The 17,331-nt window shown below is 44.1% G+C and overlaps 1 protein-coding gene and 1 long non-coding RNA gene across 29 annotated transcripts in view; one reads left to right on the top strand and one right to left on the bottom strand.

The window, feature by feature from the left end:
- The window catches only part of LOC103351327 (uncharacterized), a 555,796-nt gene that overhangs the window by 362,357 nt on the left and 176,108 nt on the right, over positions 1-17,331 (top strand). The gene's annotated exons all lie outside the window — the stretch shown is intronic.
- The window catches only part of ZFAND4 (zinc finger AN1-type containing 4), a 70,076-nt gene continuing 55,852 nt past the window's right edge, over positions 3,108-17,331 (bottom strand). For 6 of the 13 annotated variants that reach the window (XM_070058116.1, XM_008269856.3, XM_017348678.2 and 3 more), the window contains 5 exons: positions 16,304-16,451; positions 10,725-11,744; positions 9,572-9,626; positions 4,932-5,049; positions 3,108-4,046 (listed from right to left, as the gene is read on the bottom strand). In XM_070058116.1, the coding sequence (XP_069914217.1) occupies positions 3,911-4,046; positions 4,932-5,049; positions 9,572-9,626; positions 10,725-11,744; positions 16,304-16,451 (1,477 nt within the window). In that variant the 3' untranslated portion in view covers positions 3,108-3,910. Of the gene's footprint in view, positions 4,047-4,931; positions 5,050-5,839; positions 6,057-9,571; positions 9,649-10,724; positions 11,745-16,303; positions 16,452-17,331 lie in introns of all 13 variants that reach the window. The other 7 variants (XM_070058118.1, XM_008269858.3, XM_070058122.1 and 4 more) reach the window with 5 other exon arrangements.

Here is a 17,331-nt window from a genome sequence, read left to right as displayed (position 1 = left end):
CGCCACAGCGTCGGCCCCTTATCAACCACTTAAAAGTTTACCATAATTTTTATTTTTAAAAATCTTTTCCACTGCCAAGATCATTTATTTTTGTTATACACTTTTTTTTTTCTTTCTAATCTGAAAGGCGGGGTGGAAGTATGGAAGAGACAGAGAGAGAGAGAGAGAGAGAGAGAGAGAGAGAGAGAGAAACCTTCTATACTGTTATACTGTTTCACTCCCCAAGTATCTACAATACCTGGGGCTGGGTGAGCTGAAGTCAGAAGCTGGGAACTCAATTTATGTCTCCCACATGGGTGGCAGGAACCCAAATACTTGGGGTGGATACTGTGGTGCAGCAGGTTAAGCTGCTGCTATGCCTGTCCAAGTTTCCCGGTACTCTGTGGGGAGGCAGCAGACCATGACTCCAGTGCTGGGACCTCTGCCACCCACACGGTAAGCTTGGATGGAGTTCTGGCTCCTGGTTTCTGCCTGGCCCAGCCCTGGCTGTTGAGGACATATTGAAAGTGAGCCAGTAGATGGCAGACTCTCTTTCTCTTCCTCTGTCACTCTTTTTGGTTTATTTTAAAGATTTATTTATTTAATTGGGAGAGAGAGAGAGAGAGAGAGAGAGAGAGAGAGAATCTTCTATCCACTGGTTCACTCTCCAAATGGCTGCAATGGCTGGGGCTGGGCCAGGCCAAAGCCAGGAGCCAGGAGCTTCCTGGAGGTCTCCCACATGGGTGCAGGGTCCAGGCACTTGGGCCATCCAGGGACTCGAACCAGCACGAACAGGGGATGCCTATGCTGCAGACAGCAGCTTAACCCACTGCATCACGGCGCCCTGGCCCCACTCTGCCTTTCAAATAGCTGAAAATAAATAAGTAAATAAGTAACCATCAAAACAAACAAACAACAGAAACCCGAGTACTTGAGCTATCAGCACTGCCTCCCGGGTGCTTACCCGCAGGAAGCTGGAGGCGGAGCCGACTGTGACCCAGGCACTCTGATGTGGGACCTGGCATCCCAAACAGCATCACGGCACTGACCAGTGCTCACCCGCTATGGGAAATTTTAAACATGAAAGCTTCATTTTCTAAATGTCAGTCATTCTGGCTTTTTAAATATTTTTTTGTTAACCCTTGCTTCTCAGTTTTCAATCATTTTAAACCTGACTCAATTTATTTTACATTACTTTCAACTTAAACCATTTATGTATTTTTCTGACACACACTGAAAAATATAATTATTTAAAAATGTCCATCTATGTAACAACTATAATATCTCATGTTCTAAGATTTGTATAGGAGTCAGACTTTGGAAAACACTGCTAGGTACAAAATTTGATTATCATATGGCTTAAAACTATAACTAAGCATATATGATAAAATGAATTCCTATCTTTTTATAATTAAATCTACTCACAAGTTACACAATGAATTTAACTTAAAATACCTGAATATTTGGATGTGCCACCTTAGGATTAAGTTGCACTAAATATAACTAGGAAATACTTCCTAGTTAAAAGTTGAAAATTTAGACTTTTACTCTTGTTAAAACTGAAATTTTTTTAAATTCAAGAAACTGAATTTTTTTCATTTGAAATGAGTTTATCTCAATAAAATATAAATCCTTTAAAAAAAAAATCATGGCTCCCTGGATGCTCCTCTTCCAGGCCAGCTCTCTGCTGTGGCCCGGGAAGGCAGTGGAGGATGGCCCAAGTGCTTGGGCCCTGCACCCGCATGGGAGACCAGGAGGAGCACCTGGCTCCTGGCTTTGGATCGGCGCAGCATGCCAGCCGTAGCAGCCATCTGGGGGGTGAACAAATGCAGGGAAGACCTTTCTCTGTGTGTCTCTCTCTCACTGTCTAACTCTGCCTGTCCAAAAAAAAAAAAAAAAAAAAAAAAAAAAAAAAAAAAATTCATGGCTACCTTGATCTATCCAACAATTAACTAATCAAGTAATGTTTAGCCCATGGCTACATGTGAAGCCCTCTGCTAATGACTGGGAATGCAAGCACAGAGCTGAGGGCTCTACAGTGCAGATGGCAGGCACCTCTCTGAGTTTAAAGCATTAGGAAATGCCTCTCAAAAAGGATATAAAGTCTTGAATGAGCATGCTTTCTCTGAATTAGTCAGAAACCAGTAAAAGGACTGGACTTTGACTAAAATCTTTAGTGAAACTTGAAACAAGACTTTGTTCCACTCACAGGGTTGGTGTAAAAAGCCTGGCACACCAAGTGTGCCCTAAACACTCATATGTTTATCCAAGAACAATTTATCTATAGAATAAAGATGTTCTAATCTGTTTGCAACCATCTACCCAAGGATCTGAGTCCCGAAGTGTCAAAAAGCATGTGTTTTCTTAAGAAGGGATGAAAAACTCAAAGGAGGCAGTGACCAAGATGAAAACATTCGTCATTAACCTAAGACGGCTTGGGGGTTACAGCCATTTTTCTTGTGAATGCACTTCCTTCCGGCTCCTGAAGGCGTGTTTCTCCATCTCTTCCCAGGACCAGGGGAAGGACAGCAGGGCTCTCTGGGTGGAGGAGGAGGCCTGAGGGGACCCCGCGGCACGGGGCCCACAGGTGCAGTCCACAGGAGCTGCCTGCCAGCTATTTCCCAATTTCAGCCTCTACTGGGCCTCTGCGCAGCAAAGTGGGTCTACTGGTTACCCTGGGGGAAACAGAACCCTCACGCCCTAAAAGAACCCTTTCGGAGCTGGTGCTGTGGGGAAATCTGCCGCCTGCAGTGCCAGCATCCCACTTCTGATCCAGCTCTCTGCTATGACCTGGGAAAGCAGTAGCAGATGGCCCAGGCCCTTAGGCCCCTGCACCCATGTGGGAGACCAGGAAGAAGCTCCTGGCTCCTGGCTTCAGATGGCGCAGCTTCAGCTGTTGCAGCCAACTGGGGAGTGAACCATGGATAGATAGAAGACCTCTCTGTCTCTCTCTGCCTCTCTGTCTCTCTGTTTAACTTTTTGAAATAAATCTTTAAAAAAAAAAAAAAAAGAACACTTTCAGGCCAACACTCACTTTTTCCAAGTAGGATTACCAATTTATTTAATCAAATGGCTTTATTTAAAATGTATAAAAGTTATTATAAATAATCCAATAATCAAACTCATAATGCAATTGAATATTTATTTCAATTTCTCCTGGTAACAACACTCAACATATAAGAAAAACAAACCGAGCTGTGAGATTCTGTTTCACATGTAGTCATCTTTGTAAAGGTGAAAAGTTGGTTCCTACACTTGGTGTCAATGGGCAGGACTACTCTATATTAAAGCTGCCATTTCAAAAGTAGGATTTACAGAAATACATACTACGATTAACATGATGTGTTTTATAGAATTGATACATATCTGAATGCCAATCTCAACATGGAAGCAATATATAAGTCTTAAAAACCACACTGGAAAACCAAATGTTCTTTTTTACACAAAGTGGCTTGAAAAGCAACTTGACAGTAATCCCAGTAAAACTTCCATACATGGGACTAAAATTAAAAAAAAGAAATCTCCGCACCTCCCCCAACACAAATAGCACGTGTGGCTGATCCGCGTGGAACCCTGGTTTCTGTACAACACGGGAAGCCTATTTACACAGTCAATCCTACCTTCCTAAAGTGCATCTTTTCTGGAATAGTCTAGCAAAATTGCAGTATCAAATATAAAACACTTAACACAGGACAGGCAATAACAAAGTTAATTCATTATAGTGTAGAGCTTTGAAAACTACTTTTTAAAAACTTTTGATTCACCAAAGAATAAAGATGTCAAATACAGCAGCACTTTCATTCGCCGACAGTATGCTTTTGTTATTTGGCAAATCTTTTGGAGTCAAACAAAAATAATGCAGTCTGAACAATATTTCTTCTGTCATTATAATGCGATTCCTCGGGCAGAACAGTAAGGTGCAGAGGAAGAGTTAGATTTTTGGCAGTTTTGGTGCATTGACCACAGGATTTTTCTCCTGCAAGTACCTCCTCCCTGCACTCTTGTAATCATAGGTGCAGCCGTGAGTTTCTGCATAGCGATGAGATGCACAGAAGTTGTTTCCACATCTAAAGCACAAGAAAAGTGTATGTGAATAGTCACATTTCTGTGAAAGGCTCAGCTCTTTGGACGAGAGGGGTCTGGCTTCGGGTTGTCCGCCGGGAGTCCCCTGGGTCTCATTAGCAATCTCAGTGCTTGGCATTTCCCTTCCGTGAGCGTGCCCCCAAGAACAAGCTGAGTATCTATCAGTCTGACAGCTCACAAGAAAGCACCTGCTATGGAGTGGGACAGGGCCCAGATCTTTCTGGAACAGTACAGTTGCAAAGGCTGATAAGCGTGTCCACCGTTTCTGTTACATCTAGTGTACCTGAAAGGACTTTGAATTCCTGACCTCTTCACTCTCAGGAGAAAATTCCATTAAGGTAAAATCTATAGCATAAAATGATTTAAAAAAATATTTCTAGTGGCCTGAGAAGCTGTTTTTCATTGGCACAGAATGCACTCTGAAAAGCAGCCGTTATTTTCAACAGCTTGTCTTAGCCTAAGGCAGACACCATCTGGGGAGGGGGAGGGTGGGGGGGAAGCCACCAAGAAAAAAATACATTACTTTTTGAAAACATATTAATCTGTTTTGAAATAGAAGTGTACCATAGAATTGTGAAAAGGTACAGGAAATCAATTTTAAATTTAGATCTTAAAAAAAAAAAAAAACAAAACCAAGCACCTTCCCAATTTAAAGGGCAGGGGAGGACCTGCTACCACCTCCTGGAGAGAAGGAGCAACCTCCCAGCTCTTAACTCAGCCAATGAGGGGCCACCAAGGCCTGCCCTTTGCACACCATCTGCATGATGTTGCGGAAGGCCAGTGTAAATCATGGTTTATTCTGCGTAATCCCCAAGCTGGGTCACCACACACAGGGCGTCTCTCTCAGCTTCTCCATCTGGCCAACCTGCCTGCATTCGTAGCTAGTAGCCAATCCTGTTTTCTTTCCACAAAGAAAACAATGCGTGGTTGTTTTCTTCTTTGTTTGCATAGGGGCTTTCACAGGTGGGAGGTGGTGAGAGCAGTCTCCTGTTTGAGAGAAAGGACACTGGTTAACACAGGCGTATGATTCCCAGTGTGATAGGCTGCGGAGAAAAAGACAGAACACTTCCTTGTCTTAGGGTAACGTCGATGCCATACAAATTTAATTGGCACCATTTTTACATCTAAAATTCATTTACAAGCTCTACAAGTGAAGTTGCAATTTTAAGTTTGGAGCAGGTTTCTGCTAATTAGGGCTAACATGTTTAGGACAGTTTGGACACACCAACATTTTTCTGACTATCTCTAAGGACAAACAAAAAAGTATACCAAACTTGACAGCCTATCAAGAAAACGTACGGTTCAGAATCCTACCTGCAGAGCCCTCTGAGAACACTGTGCTTAGAGAAGAGTCACACTGGTCATTCGCACCAGGGCACCCTGGAATTGGTCTTTTAGTCCCGGATGCGTTATAGGAAGAAAATTCACCAAACCATGAGCACGTCATGGATTTTTCCAGACTTCAATTTTTTTTATTTTTTATATAACAGAACATGGTGTTTTTCCTCCTTAGGTCATGGAGGACTTTAAAGCTAAATCAGTTTGCACATGTCAAAAGCACTTTTTAAATATGTTATAATGATACAAAGTATCATACTAGCAATAGTGACTACCATGGTACACAGCTCCATGGCCCAGTACTACTAGCTTTCCAGGAAAGTTATTATATTCTGAATTATTATAACCACTTGATTTCCTACCTTAAAAATAAGGGTGCATCTATTATAAGACAAGTTAAATTCTTTAAATACTAAGGGAATTGTCTTTTAGAACTGACCTGATGCCAACAAGTGCCAATCATGAGCAGAGAGGCTCAAAGTTACTATCCACGGTTGTCAGGATGACAGTACAAGCACACGAGCGTTTGGTGGCACTCAAAGCCAAGAAACAGGAGCAAAGGAAGCACCAAAACACACAGCTCGAAGTCTCCGAAAATCTTTCAAGTGTTCAAACATTTGGATTTAAAATTAACTGGCACCATGCCTTTGCCAAACCTTACGGAAGAAAACATAATGGAAAAGATTCATGACACTGGATTTGGCAATGATTTTTGGAATATGATATATCAAAGGCACAGATAACAAAGAAGAAAATAGGCAGATTATAGACTTCATGAAAATTTAAAACTGTGTGCACCAAAAGACATCACCAAAGAATAAAAAAGGAAATCTACAAAATTTGGAGAAAACTTTGCAACTCATGTAGACGATAAGCAGTTAATATACAGAACATACCAACAACTCCCAAGAACAAGAAACAACCCCAATTTAGAAATGGGTGGCCGGCGCTGCGGCTCACTAGGCTAATCCTCTGCCTTGTGGCGCCAGCACACCGGGTTCTAGTCCCGGTCGGGGCGCCGGATTCTGTCCCGGTTGCCCCTCTTCCAGGCCAGCTCTCTGCTGTGGCCAGGGAGGGCAGTGGAGGATGGCCCAAGTCCTTGGGCCCTGCACCCCATGGAAGACCAGGAGAAGCACCTGGCTCCCGCCATCGGATCAGCGTGGTGCGCTGGCCGCAGCGCGCCGGCTGCGGCGGCCATTGGAGGGTGAACCAACGGCAAAGGAAGACCTTTCTTTGTCTCTCTCTCTCACTATCCACTCTGCCTGTCAAAAAAAAAAAATGGGTAAAGGATATTAATAGACGTTTCTCCACAGAAGATACACAGATGGCCAATAAGCACATGAAACTTATCATTAGGGAATCAATACCACTGATCGTTATAGAAATGCAAAACCAAAACCACAATGACACATCACCTCATACTAACTGGGATGGCTAGTAACAAGGAAACAGAAAACAAGCGTTGCAGCTGATGTGTGCACTCTTCGTAGAAAGTTAACACGGTTGGGGCCGGCGCAGCTGGTTAATGCTCTGGCCTGAGACCTGGCTGCTCCATTTCCGATCCAGCTCTCTGCTATGGCCTGGGAAAGCAGTAGAAGATGGCCCAAGTCCTTGGGACGCTGCACCTGTGGGGGAAACCCATAAGAAGCTCCTGGCTTCAGATCGGCACAGGTCTGGCCACTGTGGCCAATTGGGGAGTGAACCATGGATGGTTTACTCTCCTCTCTCTCTGCCTCTCCTCTCTCTGTGTAACTCTGACTTTAAAACAAATAAATAAATCTTAAAAAAAAACTTAACATGGTACAGCAACTTTGAAAAACAATATGGTGCTTCTTCACACAGCCGAAAGTGGCAATACCGCATGATCCAGCAAGAACGGAAGTGGGGTCTCAGAGAGATGTCTGTCCACCTGTGTTCACAGCACCATCACTCACAACAGCTCAAAGGAAGAAAGAACACCAGTGTCTGTTGACAGAAGAATGGATAAGCAAAATGTGGTACACACACACAGTAGACTACCAGCCTTAAAGAGGAAGGACATTCGGACACATGCCACAACATATATCCTGAGAATATCCTGACAAGTAAAACCAGCCAGTCGCAAATGCTAAGTCCAGCAAAGGCACCAGACAGTTGGCCAGGGCAGAGAAGATCTTTCCACTCTAATTGCACTGTCTTATCTACAGTAAAGCCCCCTCTGCCCTTCCCACTGCCTTGGTGCCTTCGCTGGACATAACAACACAAAGACAAACACTATGTGAGTTTTTTCATGCATGCAAGGTATGTAAGAGTCAAAATCATAGAGACTGGGAGTACAGTGGAGGTGGACAGGGACACTGGGAAGGAGGAAGTGGGCAGTTCCCTGCTTAGTGAATGCAAAGTTTCCGTTTTGCAAGGTGGAGAGTTCTGCAGAAGAATGGCAAAAATGCTGCCCGACATGTGGGTGTACTCAAAGCCACTGAGACACTTAGAAAAACGGTTAAGATGTAAATTTGGGGTGGGCACTTGGCCTGGCATTCAGGATGCCTGTTTCTCATATTGGGGTGCCCGAGATGGATGCCCAGCTTTGGCTCCTGGCTTCCTGCCAGAGCAGACCCTGAGAAGAAGTGGGGATGGCTCAAGTTGTTGGGTTCCTGCCAGCCATGTGGAAGAACTAGACTGAGTTCTTGGTTCCCAGCCTTGCTGCCTGCCTCCAGCCCTCGCAGGCATTTGGGGAGTACACCGGTGGATGGGAACCTCTCAAATAGGTATAAATTTTAGTATGTTTTAAAAAGGTGGTGGGGGTGGGTGTTTGCGCAGCAGTTAAGATGCGACTCAGGACACCTGCATCCCTTATGTGAGTGCCCCAGTTTGTGTCCTGCTCTACTTCTGTCTGATCCAGCTTCCTGCTAATGCATGCCCTGGGAGACAGCTGTGATGGCTCATGTACATTGGTCCCTGCCACCCACGTGGGAGACCCAGACTGAGTTCCTGGCTTCTGGTTTCAGCACAGCACAGCCCCAGATGTTGTGGGCATTTGGGGAGTGAACCAGCAGACGGAAATCCTTCTGTCTCTGTCTTTCAAATAAATAAATAATTTTAAAATATGGAAAATTTTACATTATGTGCACTTTACCACAATGAAAAACTGAAAAAAAAAAGTGGATATAGTGTGACTTTATAACCCTTAGGCCTCACATAAAAATCTCAAGTGTCTCTTTAAAAAATATAAAACTCAGAGCGGGCATTTTGGCACAGCAGTTAAGATGCCAGCACCCCCTAACAGAGTTCCTGGGTTTGGGTTTAGGCTCCGCGTCTGATCCGGCTTCTGGCTGGTGCACAACCCTGGGGGCTGCAGGTAATGGCTCAAGGACTTGGGTCCCTGCCACCCATGTGGGAGATGCAGAGTTCCAGGCCCCTGGCTTCGGCCTGGCCCTGCCCTGGCTGTTGCAGGCTTTTGGAGGGTGAGCTTGAGGATGTAGGTTTCCTTTCCACCCCCTCTGCCTTTCAAATACATACAACAAATTTGATAAAAACATATAAAGCTCACATGACTATCACAATAAAGAAAGTATCATTTAAAACTCTGGGGGCTGTGCAGGGGGCACATCTGTGGCCATGAGTTTCCTAGCCCTGGTCTGAGAATGAAAACCTTATAGAGGCCACGGCTCTCTGCCTCCTTGACCAAGACAACTGGCCAGTACATCTTTAAGGTGTTGGTAGAAGGAGGTGCTAACGTTAAACCCACTTCTGCCACTGGGCCTTAGAAAGGACTACTAGAGACTGTCCACTTCTTTTATCCAGAAATCACAAATTCAGCAAGGCGAGATCCTCGTCTCCACAGGGTAATTCCTCAAGACCCAGCCAGCTGCCCATCGTGGCTCCAGAGAGGCCACTGATTCGGGAGTTGGTGACTGCATGGCAATTCTTCAATAATATTTTCTTTTTCACATAGATCATGTCTCTTCCCAGACAAGAGGTATGTGTTTCAAATTATGTTTTATTATTCGTATATGTCCTACAGTCAGATCTCAAAATTATTTTCTTAATTGGAAAAGACTTTGGGGAGAGAGTTTACTCTGTACATAGCCACAGAGAAGGTTCTTCCCAATTCTCTTTGAGCGTTCGACACTATGCGTAGCGCGATATGATAATTAGCCCTATATTGGTTTCAGAACCATCTGTAGCTTACCTCCTCTTTTCCCTGCTGCTGCATGATTTCCATTCATTCCAATAGCACGGGTAGACTACAATTAAAACACAAAACATCTACAGAAGGGAGTCAACGGAGCATAGAAGAGACCAGCACACATGCAACAATTTCATATTCATATTAAAGATACTCATGGGCTGTCATTTAAAATCACTTAATCTAATTTTATTTAATTAAATTATCTGGGAACTTGGTTCTTACACCTAGCAATACAGTGCTTATTTAAAAGAATAAAATTTGATGGTGCACATAAGATTTCTTACTTGGGCAAAACATTAATAAAAAAAATCTAGCATTTAGAGATATATGAGGGCAGGACTGTGGTGTGGCGGGTAAAGCCACCACCTGCAGCGCTGGCATTCATATGGGCTCTGGTTCAAATCCCAGCTGCTCCTCTTCAGATCCAGCTCTCTGCTATGGCCTGGCAAAGCAGCAGAAGATGGCCCAAGAGCTTGGGCCTCTGTACCCATGTGGGAGAACCGGAAGAAGCTCCTGGCTCCTGGCTTCAGACTGGAGCAGCTCCAGCCATTACGCCATTTGGGGAGTGAACCAGTGGATGGAAGACCTCTCTCTGCGTCTGCCTCTCTGTTACTCTTGACTTTCAAATAATTAAGTAAATAAATCTTTAAAAATTCAATCATCAGGGCAGGTGTTCGGCATAGTGGTTAAAGCCTCAAGTCGGCATGCTTGCATTACAAGCCAGTGTGCCTGGGTTTGAGTCCAGGCTCCTCCCCTGGTTCTAGATCCCTGTTAGGCCACACCCTCCGAGGCAGCAGGTGATGGTCAAGCCCTCGGTGCCCTGCCGCCCACCTTGTCTGAGTTCCCAAGTTTGGGCTTCGGCCTGGCCCAGTGAGAGACCTTGTCTGAGTCCCAGTGGTTGTGGGCATTTGAAGAGTGAACCAGTAGAAGGAAGATGTCAGTTTCTCGTCTCTCTCTCCCTTTCAAATAACTAAACATGAAAATCCAATCATCAGGAAGGTTTTTCTACAAGCCAGATTTTTAGAGAAAATCGCTGCGGGGGCGGGGGGGGGTGAGTGGGTGCCTTTTTACGTAAGCAAAGGCAAACAGACCTTGCCTGCGTTGAATGACTACAAGGCTAGCTAACGGAGAATGCTCAAAGAAACGTACTTACTAGAAAAAACTCGGTGGGCTCCAGCTGCGGGGAGCTCTTCCTAAGGCTTTCCTCTTGAAAATGCGGCAGGGCTGCAGGCAGCCCCATCGCGGAGGTCCGGAGCCTGCCCACCCCACCCGCGCCCGGCAAACTCTCCCTGCTGGCGCTGCGGGCCAAGGAAGCCAGGAAGCCAAGGTTGTTGACGCTGCCGACCGGCTCCTTGGAAGCCTTGTTCGCCATTTCCGTAATATCCCGAGCCTTGACTTTGGAAATAACGTCCGATCGCTTCCCAGGCGAATCGACTTTGACGGCGCGTAAGCGAGTAGTCCTAGAGAACGCGGGGTCCGCGGCGTTCCGGGTGTCCAGCGAGCGCAGCGCGCTCTGGGAGGCGGAGGACGAGGACCGCAGGCTCGCGGGCTGCCTCTGGGGCTTCAGCAGCGCGTTGTGCAGAGACGCGGGCGCAGGCCCGCGCAGCGGCGACAGCAGCCGGCTCCTGGGCGCGCTCGGCTCGCGCGGGCTAAGGACTCCCGCGGCTTTCGCCCCTTGGTCGGCGTGGGCGAGCGGGAACTCCGCGCCTCGGTTCTGCTCTTCGGCAAAGGGATCCGCCTCGGGCGGGGGCAGCGGCGCGTCCTCCGGCGCCCACTCTCTGGAAGCTGGAAACGAGCCGGCGTCATCCTCGCTGTTGCCCGCGGAGTGCTTTGCGTGCCTCAGCAGGGCTGATCCTAGATGGAGCTCTCTGTCCTTTCCGAATTCGCAGTGGGGTAGCTGAGGCGGTGGCCGGGCGTGCCCGCTGGGAGCAGCCGGTGCAGGGTTGCTCTCCCAGTTCTCCTCTGCCTTAGGAAGTTCACCAGGGGCCTGCCGGCCCACGCTTGCAGGTGTCGCCCTGGATGCTTCGGGCAGATTCGCGTTCCCAGAAGGCAGACACGACTGCCCGATGTGGGGCAGGACCCTTAACAACCTGTGCCGCGCAGCTGCTGTGGGACCGCTAGAAGGCCGTGGAGCCATGGGTGGGCGAGGCTTTATCTTGGCGACCTTCCTAGGCTAAAAGAAGAGAACCAACATATGATTCCTGCTCACGGTCGTCTTCTCGGCCACTGACAAAGATTAAGCAAGAACGAAAGTGTCACCTTTCCATCACTCCAATTTAAAGTGTTTAAAAAGATTTACATCTGAAGATTACGATTAAGTAAAAATACTGCTATCTTCTTTTATTGACTATACTTTTCTGAGAATCTTAAAGAAAAATTGTTGATTTTCCTCACTACAGAGTCGAGTTTTGCTGAGAAGAAATCAGATTAGTTCTATCAAGATACGGCAGTTTTTCCTAGTTGGATGAGTGTTTGACAACTACTATGTATGCAGAAAGGGTTAAAAAGATTGTTTATTCATGTGAAAGGCAGAATGAGAGAGAGAGAGAAAGAGAAAGAGTGACAGAGAGAATTATCTTCCACTCACTAATTCACTACTCAGAGGCTTGCATTAGCCATGGCCAGGCCAAGCTGAAGCCAGGACCAGGAACTCCATCCCGGTCTCCCACATGGCTGGCAGGAATTACAGCACTTGGACCATCATCCACTGCTTCCCAGGTGCATTAGCAGTCCCTGATACGGAATGTGGGTGTCCTAATCAGCAGCTTAACCCACTGTACCACAACAGTTGTCCAGTGTGTGTGAAATATCTTTAAAGTTTCCATTAAATTCCTTTTCTCAACCTATCAGTTACTTAAGAAGTATGCTATTTTCAAATATCATATTTTTCCATGTATCTTTCATTGATTTCTAATTTTATTCCATTATAATCAGAGAGCATTTTTAACTATGATTTGAATATTTTCAAATTTATTGGAACTTATTTTATGGCACAAAACACAGTTTATAATGGTAAATGTTCTGCCTGCTCTTAAAAAGAAATCTGTATTCTGCCATAATTGGGTGAAATATTCTCTAAATGTTAATTGTGTCAAGTATGTTGATAGTATTGTTCAAGCCCTCTAATATCCTTTCTGATTTTCTACTTATTCTATCAATTTTTGAGAGTAAGGTTATTGAAATACTCATATTTGTCTTTCTCTTTATAGCTTGTTTCATATATTTTTGACACTGATTGTGGGTTAAGGATTATTTTTCTTACAGAGCTGGGTCAATTGTTCTCCATCTGGATGAAACAGGTCTTTCCCCTACTTTACAATATATATAAAACACTCCAGATGGATTGTGAATCTAAATGAGGAATGAACAGCCATAAAGCTTTAGAGAAAAACATGGGAACATGCCTTTAAGAAAACATTTGATTAAAAGATTATAAAAAGTGTTAGCCAGGCCGGCACTGCGGCTCACTAGGCTAATCCTCTGCCTGCAGCGCCGGCACCCGGGCTTCTAGTCCCGGTTGTGGCGCCGGATTCTGTCCCGGTTGCTCCTCTTCCAGTCCAGCTCTCTGCTGTGGCCCGGGAAGGCAGTGGAGGATGGCCCAAGTGCTTGGGCCCTGCACCCGTAAGGGAGACCAGGAGAAGCACCTGGCTCCTGACTTCAGATCGGTGCAGCGCGCCGGCCATAGCAGCCATTTGGGGGGTGAACCAACGGAAGGAAGACCTTTCTGTCTTTCTCTCTCTCACTGTCTAACTCTGACTGTCCAAAAATAAATAAATAAATAGTGTTAGCCATGAAAGTAAAGTTGATAAGAAGATATAAATAACATTTATTCATCAAAAGAATGAGAAAGTGCAAAAGCAAGCAACAGAGTGTTAGAAATCTCTGTAAATCATACACCTGACAAAGAATTGGCATCATAGCTCTTAAATGGCCTGTAAGTAAATAAGTCAAAGTCAGAGAACCCCATTAAAAAGTCAGCAAAAGACTTGAACAAGTGCTTCACAAATGACAATACTTAATGGTCAATCAGTGTAAGAGAAGTACACAATACAGCATCTCAGCACACATACACAATGTGTACTGATCAAACCGGGGCAATCAACAGTTCCCCTTCTTGGACATCAGTTTATGATTGGAGCTTTGAAGTGCCTTCCTTTACTCTGTTCATAAACTATACGCTAGGTAATTGTGAACTCTCGTTACCACTCTGATTTGGTTCTCATTATCCAAACTTTTGTCTTCTACTACCCGCCCCCAGCCACTAGCAATCACTGTTCTGTGTTCAGAAGGAGCCTTAGCTTCCACATATGAGGAAGAGCATGTGGTATTTATCTGTGTGTCTTGCTCATTTCATTTATCATGCTGTCCTTCGATTCCATCCACTTTGCTGCAAAAATTTTCTTTACCCATTAATCTGCTGATGGGTAGCTTGACTTATTCCATATCTTGGCCACGGGGAATAGTGTGACATTGTGGCCCCTAAATACATACAACTATTATTAATTTAAAAAATTTTTTTAAATACCAAAGGTGGAGAGGCCTCAGCTGCTTGTAGAGATACATGTACAGGTCTAACCATTGTATCTTTTTATTAAAAAAATAAATTTTAAAAATAAATTTACCATAAAAAAGTCAACATTATTTCTTATTAGAGAAATATAAATGAAAACCATGACAAACCCACTGGAATGGTTCAAATGAAAATGACTGAAAATATTAAGTGTTGTCAAGGATATGGCACAAATTAAGGATCTCACCTTATTTATGAAAGTGTAAATTGGTTCAAACACTGCATAAAATTGTTTGGCATAACTACTGAAGTTGAATTTGTATCTTCTCTATGACTCCCTAAGTCCATTGCTAGGTATGTGCCCCAAAGAAAAAGACTGCATTTGTTTACTAAAGAAAGAATACTTGGTTTACTAAATAAAGAATATTCAAGGCATTTTTATTGATAGGAGCCAAAAGCTGGAGAACCTAAATGTCTATCAAAAGAAGATAGAAGCAAATTGAGGCCAATCCCAGAGTGCAGTGGTATAAGCGACAAAAAGGAATGAACTGTCACTGTGAGTTGCATGAATCCATTTTGAAGTTCAAGAACAGGCAAAACTTATTTCTGGTAACACCTGTAAGAATAGTTGTCTGTGAGAGTACAAAGGTAGGCACTGACTGGTAAAAAATCATGAGGGAAACTTCTAGAGTGAAAGGTACTATTTTCATTTACATTATGCTTATATGAGTGTACAAGGGTACTTCGAAAAGTCTGAAAAAATGTGATGTTTATTTTGGTGCAAAAAATTTTGAAATCCATGCATAGTCATTTTTAGAATATGAATTTTTGTGAAATTTTTAACATCCTTTGTAATACAACATGGATTTTCAAAAAAAATTTTTGTGCCAAGATAAACTTATATTTAAATGATTTCCTTTTTTTTAAGATTTATTTTATTTATTTGAAAGAGAGTTACAGAGAGAAATAGAGACAGAAGTCTTCCATCTGTTGATTCACTCCCCAAATAGTCACAATAGCCAGAACTAAGCTGATCCAAAGCCAGGAGCCAGGATCTTCCTCTGGGTCTCCCACATGGGTGCAGGAGCCCAAGGAGATGGGTCATCCTCTGCTGCTTTCCCAGGAGTATTAGCAAGGAGCTGGATCAGAAGTGGAGCAGCCAGGATTCGAACCAGCACCTATATGGGATGGTGGTGTTGCAGGCCGAGGCTTTAACTCATTGTGCCACAGCACCAGCCCCTTGATTTTCATTTCCCACAGGCTTTTTGAAGTACCCACCTATATAAATGTAAAAACTGATCAAGTAAGAACATTATAAATGCTTTTGAATTTTATATGAAAAGTGAAAAGAATGGCAAAGCAATAAATGGTGAATAGAAATATATATTTATAACAATATATATGACAAAAGACATGCTTTAGAATATATAAAGAACCTTAAAATCAATAACAAAGAATATAACCTAATGGAAAAACAGGCAAATGACTTGATTAGGTATTTTATAAGAGAAGGATACCCAAATGTCCACTAAGCATCTGAAAGGGGCTCAACTTCCCTGATCATCAGAGAAATGCAAATTAAAACCACAATGTGGTATCACTACCAACCAGAGTGGCCAAAGTAAAATAAGGAGGCCCATGCCAAACACTGGCAAAAATGTGGGGGAACTGCAAAGGGTCACTCACCACACCCACCACAGGAAGAACGTATACTTGCTCGGTCATCTTGGAACGACTTTGGGAAACTGATAGTATCAGGTGTAGCTGGACACAGTGGATAGTATCCACAGTAAGTCAGTGCCAACATAGTCTTATAAAAATAATCATAGCAAGATTAAGTCATCTTTCATTATCCTTCTTAGCTCTGGAACCATGAAATTTCAAAAACCATGAATTTTTTAATTTGCAGTACAACACCTACCCATGTGTTGCTGGCGTAAAAACAACATGGTCACTTTTTTTTTTTTTGACAGGCAGAGTGGACAGTGAGAGAGAGACACAGAGAGAAAGCCCTTCCTTTTGCCGTTGGTTCACCCTCCAATGGCCGCTGCAGCCAGCGCACCGCGCTGATCTGAATGCAGGAGCCAGGTGCTTAATATCTCCACAAATGACCGAGGCCAGACCTGACATGAATCATAACTTCTGAGTGCTCCCCAGCCCCCGGCGCCCCGCCCCAGCTACCCACAGTGCTCCCTGCTGCGAGCCCGGTGCTGCAGCTTCACCTGTTTGCTGAGAGTCATGTTCTCCATCTTCGCCTTCAGCAGCTTCATCTTGTTCATGGTTATTGAATTCTCAATGATCTGTTGTCCAGAAGGAGAAGGCTCGGCTTCGTCATCCTCATCTGTATACAAATTATATGCAGAACCACTGCTGAAAAGGAAATGACAACTCCTTGAAATCTGCTGGATACCTGCTCAGCGGCTCACAATACTCTACAGACGAAGCTAGTGATAAAACGCTAGATCCAGGTTTGTCAGCAGTAGTGCAAGGAAAGTTTACTTCAGCAAATGTATTCCTTAGGAGAAAAATTTAATGGGGATAAGTTCTGTATCATGATCCAGCATTACTGAATATGCAGTACAGCTAAACTTCTCTGAATCCAATATATCATGACTGAAGATCTTCTGGCACGTGGTACACATTCTCAAAGAGGCAACACCGGTTTCCACAAGAAGGTTCTGATTTCATTGTACCAGCCAAGGCTGCTCAGTCTTGCAACCTAGACCTCAGGCAGGTCAGATTGCCATGAACCAGAATGAAAAAGACACTGGCACATTAGAGAAATACAGATTTTTATTCATCCCGAGGGGATTCTCTCTCTATAAAAAATGGAACTCAAACACAGATATCATCAGAACACTTCCTGTTCATAAAGAATGCAAAGTAAATTAAGGAAAAATGGTAACTTAAAATTTTTTCAATGTGTTTGGAAATGTAACCCAATTAGGACAGTATAGATTTTAACATGGCAAAATAAAGATATCTAATCAAGCCATGACACAGATTATTATAGATGCTAAACATGTCAATTATTAATCAGCCACACGTCCAACAATGCCGGAGCCCCTGCCCTTTGCTCACAGAGTATTACCACCTATCACGTTACCCTCACAGTCACTCTTACATGACTGTCTCACCCCTTCGTCCCCCATGGCAAGCAAGGAGGAAGCCAATACTCAGCTTTATTCACCTCCCTAGTCCTTGCAGTGGGCACAGTGCTTGTTACATATCCAATAACTGCTTGATGACC

The sequence above is a fragment of the Oryctolagus cuniculus genome, chromosome 15 (genome assembly GCF_964237555.1).
Source record: "Oryctolagus cuniculus chromosome 15, mOryCun1.1, whole genome shotgun sequence".
Lineage (NCBI taxonomy): Eukaryota > Metazoa > Chordata > Mammalia > Lagomorpha > Leporidae > Oryctolagus > Oryctolagus cuniculus.
The sequence above is the reverse complement of the archived record's forward strand: the minus strand, read 5'-3'. Positions and strand labels throughout refer to the sequence as shown.